Here is a 6,880-nt window from a genome sequence, read left to right as displayed (position 1 = left end):
CATGTCGAAAAAAAAGTCATAGTATAGCATGTCGAAAAAAAATGATTTTTTGAATAGGGTAACCACCACCCCGGTCTGCCACCAGGGGTGGGGACAGTGCCTCGTCAGAAAGAAATAAAAAAAAGTCATAGTATAGCATGTAAAAAAAAAAGAAAAAAAGTCATAGTATAGCATGTCGGAAAAAAAGTCATAGTATAACATGTCGAAAAAAAATGATTTTTTGAATAGGGTAACCACCACCCCGGTCTGCCACCAGGGGTGGGGACAGTGCCTCGTCGGAAAGAAATAAAAAAAAGTCATAGTATAGCATGTCGGAAAAAAAGTCATAGTATAGCATGTCGGGAAAAAAAGTCATAGTATAGCATGTCGAAAAAAAAGTCATAGTATAGCATGTCGAAAAAAAATGATTTTTTGAATAGGGTAACCACCACCCCGGTCTGCCACCAGGGGTGGGGACAGTGCCTCGTCAGAAAGAAATAAAAAAAAGTCATAGTATAGCATGTAAAAAAAAAAGAAAAAAAGTCATAGTATAGCATGTCGGAAAAAAAGTCATAGTATAGCATGTCGAAAAAAAATGATTTTTTGAATAGGGTAACCACCACCCCGGTCTTCCACCAGGGGTGGGGACAGTGCCTCGTCGGAAAGAAATAAAAAAAAGTCATAGTATAGCATGTCGAAAAAAAAAGAAAAAAAGTCATAGTATAGCATGTCGTGGAAGCCTGGTTTTGAACTCCCGACCTTCTAGTGTTTTGTTTGGAAGGTGTACCTCTAGACCACTAGGCCATCACCACCATGGCCCTCACTCATTGTTCCCCTTCAATCCCCCCCCCAATCAGAGGTTCGACTATCGGCCGAACCCTCCTTTCCAGCACCTTGGTGTAGACTTTACCAGCGAGGCTGAGAATACCCTTTTTTGAATAGGGTAACCACCACCCCGGTCTGCCACCAGGGGTGGGGACAGTGCCTCGTCGGAAAGAAATAAAAAAAAGTCATAGTATAGCATGTCGAAAAAAAAAGAAAATAAGTCATAGTATAGCATGTCGTGGAAGCCTGGTATTGAACTCCCGACCTTCTAGTGTTTTGTTTGGAAGGTGTACCTCTAGACTACTAGGCCATCACCACCACCATGGCCCTCACTCATTGTTCCCCTTCAATCCCCCCCCCAATCAGAGGTTCGACTATCGGCCGAACCCTCCTTTCCAGCACCTTGGTGTAGACTTTACCAGCGAGGCTGAGAATACCCTTTTTTGAATAGGGTAACCACCACCCCGGTCTGCCACCAGGGGTGGGGACAGTGTCTCGTCGGAAAGAAATAAAAAAAAGTCATAGTATAGCATGTCGGTAAAAAAGTCATAGTATAGCATGTCGAAAAAAAAGTCATAGTATAGCATGTCGAAAAAAAAAGAAACAAAGTCATAGTATAGCATGTCGAAAAAAAAAGAAAATAAGTCATAGCATGTTGTGGAAGCCTGGTATTGAACTCCCGACCTTCAAGTGTTTTGTTTGGAAGGTGTACCTCTAGACCACTAGGCCATCACCACCACCATGGCCCTCACTCATTGTTCCCCTTCAATCCCCCCCCCCCCAATCAGAGGTTCGACTATCGACCGAACCCTCCTTTCCAGCACCTTGGTGTAGACTTTACCAGCGAGGCTGAGAATACCCTTTTTTGAATAGGGTAACCACCACCCCGGTCTGCCACCAGGGGTGGGGACAGTGCCTCGTCGGAAAGAAATAAAAAAAAATCATAGTATAGCATGTCGAAAAAAAAAGAAACAAAGTCATAGTATAGCATGTCGAAAAAAAAAGAAACAAAGTCATAGTATAGCATGTCGAAAAAAAAGTCATAGTATAGCATGTCGAAAAAAAAGTCATAGTATAGCATGTCGAAAAAAAAGAAACAAAGTCATAGTATAGCATGTCGGGAAAAAAAGTCATAGTATAGCATGTCGAAAAAAAAGTCATAGTATAGCATGTCGAAAAAAAAGTCATAGTATAGCATGTCGAAAAAAAATGATTTTTTGAATAGGGTAACCACCACCCCGGTCTGCCACCAGGGGTGGGGACAGTGCCTCGTCGGAAAGAAATAAAAAAAAGTCATAGTATAGCATGTCGGAAAAAAAGTCATAGTATAGCATGTCGAAAAAAAAGTCATAGTATAGCATGTCGAAAAAAAAAAGAAACAAAGTCATAGTATAGCATGTCGAAAAAAAAAGATTTTTTGAATAGGGTAACAACCACCCCGGTCTGCCACCAGGGGTGGGGACAGTGCCTCGTCGGAAAGAAATAAAAAAAAGTCATAGTATAGCATGTCAAAAAAAAAGAAAAAAAGTCATAGTATAGCATGTCGGAATAAAAGTCATAGTATAGCATGTCGAAAAAAAATGATTTTTTGAATAGGGTAACCACCACCCCGGTCTTCCACCAGGGGTGGGGACAGTGCCTCGTCGGAAAGAAATAAAAAAAAGTCATAGTATAGCATGTCGGAAAAAAAAGTCATAGTATAGCATGTCGAAAAAAAAAGAAAAAAAGTCATAGTATAGCATGTCGAAAAAAAAAGAAAAAAAGTCATAGTATAGCATGTCGTGGAAGCCTGGTTTTGAACTCCCTACCTTCTAGTGTTTTGTTTGGAAGGTGTACCTCTAGACCACTAGGCCATCACCACCATGGCCCTCACTCATTGTTCCCCTTCAATCCCCCCCCCAATCAGAGGTTCGACTATCGGCCGAACCCTCCTTTCCAGCACCTTGGTGTAGACTTTACCAGCGAGGCTGAGAATACCCTTTTTTGAATAGGGTAACCACCACCCCGGTCTGCCACCAGGGGTGGGGACAGTGCCTCGTCGGAAAGAAATAAAAAAAAGTCATAGTATAGCATGTCGAGAAAAAAAGTCATAGTATAGCATGTCGAAAAAAAATGATTTTTTGTATAGGGTAACCACCACCCCGGTCTGCCACCAGGGGTGGGGACAGTGCCTCGTCGGAAAGAAATAAAAAAAAATCATAGTATAGCATGTCGAGAAAAAAAGTCATAGTATAGCATGTCGAAAAAAAAAGAAAAAAAGTTATAGTATAGCATGTCAAAAAAAAAATGATTTTTTGAATAGGGTAACCACCACCCCGGTCTGCCACCAGGGGTGGGGACAGTGCCTCGTCGGAAAGAAATAAAAAAAAGTCATAGTATAGCATGTCGGAAAAAAAGTCATAGTATAGCATGTCGAAAAAAAAAGAAAAAAAGTCATAGTATAGCATGTCGTGGAAGCCTGGTTTTGAACTCCCGACCTTCTAGTCTTTTGTTTGGAAGGTGTACCTCTAGACCACTAGGCCATCACCACCATGGCCTTATTCATTGTTCCCCTTCAATCCCCCCCCCAATCAGAGGTTCGACTATCGGCCGAACCCTCCTTTCCAGCACCTTGGTGTAGACTTTACCAGCGAGGCTGAGAATACCCTTTTTTGAATAGGGTAACCACCACCCCGGTCTGCCACCAGGGGTGGGGACAGTGCCTCGTCGGAAAGAAATAATAAAAAGTCATAGTATAGCATGTCGAGAAAAAAAGTCATAGTATAGCATGTCGAAAAAAAATGATTTTTTGTATAGGGTAACCACCACCCCGGTCTGCCACCAGGGGTGGGGACAGTGCCTCGTCGGAAAGAAATAAAAAAAAGTCATAGTATAGCATGTCGAGAAAAAAAGTCATAGTATAGCATGTCGAAAAAAAAAGAAACAAAGTCATAGCATGTTGTGGAAGCCTGGTATTGAACTCCCGACCTTCAAGTGTTTTGTTTGGAAGGTGTACCTCATAGTATAGCATGTCGAAAAAAAAAGAAACAAAGTCATAGTATAGCATGTCGAAAAAAAAAGAAACAAAGTCATAGTATAGCATGTCGAAAAAAAAGAAACAAAGTCATAGTATAGCATGTCGAAAAAAAAAGAAAAAAAGTCATAGTATAGCATGTCGAAAAAAAAAGAAACAAAGTCATAGTATAGCATGTTGAAAAAAAGAAACAAAGTCATAGTATAGCATGTTGAAAAAAAAGTCATAGTATAGCATGTCGAAAAAAAAAGAAACAAAGTCATAGTATAGCATGTTGAAAAAAAAGAAAAAAAGTCATAGTATAGCATGTCGGAAAAAAAGTCATAGTATAGCATGTCGAAAAAAAAGAAGAAAAAAAGTCATAGTATAGCATGTCGAAAACAAAAAGATAAAAAGTCACAGGCATGTCGAATTTTTGGTTTTTATAAAGTCATACCACCACCACAAGTCAATACAAGGAAAATGAAAATGACGCTTCTATTTTAACCGGCGCAGCTGTTAAACTGTTAAACTGTTCAATTGTTAAGATGTAACAGCAGCCTGAGAAGAACATTATACATATCTAGTATTATATATATCTGTATAGTTCAATGTTAAGTCCCAATAAATATTGTCTAAATGTTTTTAAATTGTTCTTTATTAGATTTGACAGTCAGCTGTTGACGTGCAGACGTTGATACAGCTACTCGGCTACTTCAATATATCTCACACTAATACATAACGCACGTGAGACATTATGATGCTCCGGACCTTTGCTTGAGGAAATGTTCTCTAACTGGACCTCTTAGAAGTTTAGTTAAACACCCCTGATATAGAATGTCGAAGAAAAAAAAAGTAAATACAAAGTCCTAATATTCAGTCAGCTACTTGATGAAACATTGTGTATTCGCTATAGAAATGGTGCCGTTTTCTACATAAAGAACAAAAGTGGCTGAAAATGTTTTGTATATCTTTATATCTTCATACATCTCTTGGGGGAAAAATGACAAAAGCATCGCTATATTCTGCCCCTCTCTGCAGGTGAAGGGGAAGGCTGTGCTTGTTACAGGTTGTGACAGTGGATTTGGTAATGCACTAGCCAAACATCTGCACAAGCTTGGCTTCATGGTATTTGCTGGATGTCTTTTTAAGGTACAGATAAAACATCCAGTAACTTCTCATTTACTGAAACTGTTAAAAAGGTAACTACGACCTGCATTTATTTGCACTGCAGGACAAAGGTGGAGAGGGTGCAAAGGAACTGGAAGACATTCATTCAGATCGCTTGAAGGTAGTGCAGCTGGATGTCTGCAGTGAAGAGCAGGTGAGCCAGGCTGCAGAATATATCAAAGACAACCTGGAGGACTCCGAAAGAGGTACTCTAAATATCTCACATGTGTTCACTAATGAAGATCAGGGACTTCTTTCCTATTTTGACAATGTGTCACATGTTCCAGGTCTGTGGGCTGTGGTGAACAACACTAGTGTGTCAACGTTCGGAGAAGTAGAGTTCACTTCCATGGACACCTACAAGCAGGTGTCAGAGGTCAACCTGTGGGGCACCATAAGGGTCACCAAAGCTGTTCTGCCGTTAATCCGCAAGGCCAAAGGTCGGTGTGCATTGTATTACACATTATCACTTTCTGACACATGAACATGACTTTGAAGAGCGTCCAAAAATAACATTTTACTCGGTTCAAATTGTTTCTCTTTTCCTTCTTTAAGAAGGATTATAAACATTCTTAGAATTCCTCTTTGTAAGGATGCGGTGCAGCCAACCAATAAGTTGTTTCTCGTGGTTTCTGTTGAGAATTCTAACAATGCAAGCCTGAATTCCCTTTAATCTCTGCAGGCCGTGTTGTGAACCTGACCAGTTTGTACGGGAGGATGGGAAATGCCTGGTGGTCACCGTACTGTGTATCTAAATACGGCGTGGAAGCTTTTTCCGATTGCCTCCGCTACGAGATGAAAACCTGGGGAGTTAAAGTGTCCATAATCGAGCCGGGGCTGGTGGCCACGGGCTTCATGACCCGAGACACTATGGCCAGCACGGCCAATAACCTGTGGAGCGAGGCACCCTCGCATGTGAAGGAGGATTATGGGAAGGCCCACTTTGAGCACCACATGGCTGTGTTGCGCTCTCACTGCAACAGCGGACAGAAGGACGAGACTCCTGTTCTGGATGACATCACTGATGCCATCACGTCCAAGTGTCCTTACACGCGGTACAACCCCGTGGAGCCACACTGGTGGATCAGACTTCAGCTGATGACCCATCTGCCCGCCGCCATATCGGACTTCTTCTACTTCTAAAAGAGGAGCCGTTCCTGTATGAGCTCTTTCCGTTTTTATATAGCAGCATAATAATCAACTTTGTAGCGCGACGCAGAGCTAGACTTCTGCTACCTGTTCCTTAGCACTTTAAACATTCACTCATTAAGCCTTAAAACCTATTTTCTTTTAAACTGCAAGTGAATTATTGTAGGAACTACTTTTTCTTACTTGTACCTCTAACTTCTGCATCTGTATTGCTTGCTGTGGTATCACCTCGACAGAAAGAGAGAGCTTGTTTGTCTTTTTATTCCCTGATATTTGTAATATTTTGCCATATGGCCAGGCTGCGGACTGGCATGAGCAGCAAAGCTGGTAGAGCTCAAGAAGAAGGCTCCTGCTGTTCTGTTGTGGCTGCCGCCGGAACAAACCAGGGTCAGCTACTTTGAGGCCGTGGTGACATTTTGGCTCGACTCAACGCAAAATTACGCAACACCACAAGCCCACTTTGTCTCACAGGCACCATGAGATCCTGCGCGCTACTTCAATGTGATTAATGCGCATGCTGGAAAATAGGAAAATAAACCCCCCCACCCCCTTTTCCTAATGGAAAAGTATTTGAATATAGAATGATGTGAATGAAAACAGCATTTTATTTTGAAAATATTACAATCACAGTATCATTTTTTTTCTTTTTTTCCAGAGTGATTTGAAATAAAGTGACCAAAAGGAGTGTTTTGGTGAAGGTCTTATTTGATGGTAAATGTAATGACACAGACATCCACCAGGTGGCGTACTCGCATCATACAAATG

The 6,880-nt window shown here is 41.3% G+C and overlaps 1 protein-coding gene and 1 long non-coding RNA gene across 2 annotated transcripts in view; both read left to right on the top strand.

Moving 5' to 3' along the window:
* Nucleotides 1-1,043, top strand: part of LOC115025732 (uncharacterized) — a 4,648-nt gene extending 3,605 nt beyond the window's left edge. Inside the window, exon 3 of the long non-coding RNA XR_003834236.1 lies at nt 1-1,043. This exon is cut by the window's left edge and continues 376 nt beyond it. This is a non-coding gene — a long non-coding RNA (uncharacterized LOC115025732).
* The window catches only part of bdh1 (3-hydroxybutyrate dehydrogenase, type 1), a 12,134-nt gene extending 5,334 nt beyond the window's left edge, over nt 1-6,800 (top strand). Inside the window, exons 2-5 of the mRNA XM_029458179.1 lie at nt 4,838-4,948; nt 5,031-5,172; nt 5,254-5,406; nt 5,649-6,800. Of these exons, the coding sequence (XP_029314039.1) occupies nt 4,838-4,948; nt 5,031-5,172; nt 5,254-5,406; nt 5,649-6,109 (867 nt within the window). The 3' untranslated portion in view covers nt 6,110-6,800. The remainder of the gene's footprint in view (nt 1-4,837; nt 4,949-5,030; nt 5,173-5,253; nt 5,407-5,648) is intronic.
* The last annotated feature ends 80 nt before the right edge of the window (nt 6,801-6,880 follow it).

Source organism: Cottoperca gobio, chromosome 20 (genome assembly GCF_900634415.1).
Source record: "Cottoperca gobio chromosome 20, fCotGob3.1, whole genome shotgun sequence".
Taxonomy (NCBI): domain Eukaryota; kingdom Metazoa; phylum Chordata; class Actinopteri; order Perciformes; family Bovichtidae; genus Cottoperca; species Cottoperca gobio.
This window is presented reverse-complemented; position numbering and strand designations above follow the sequence as displayed.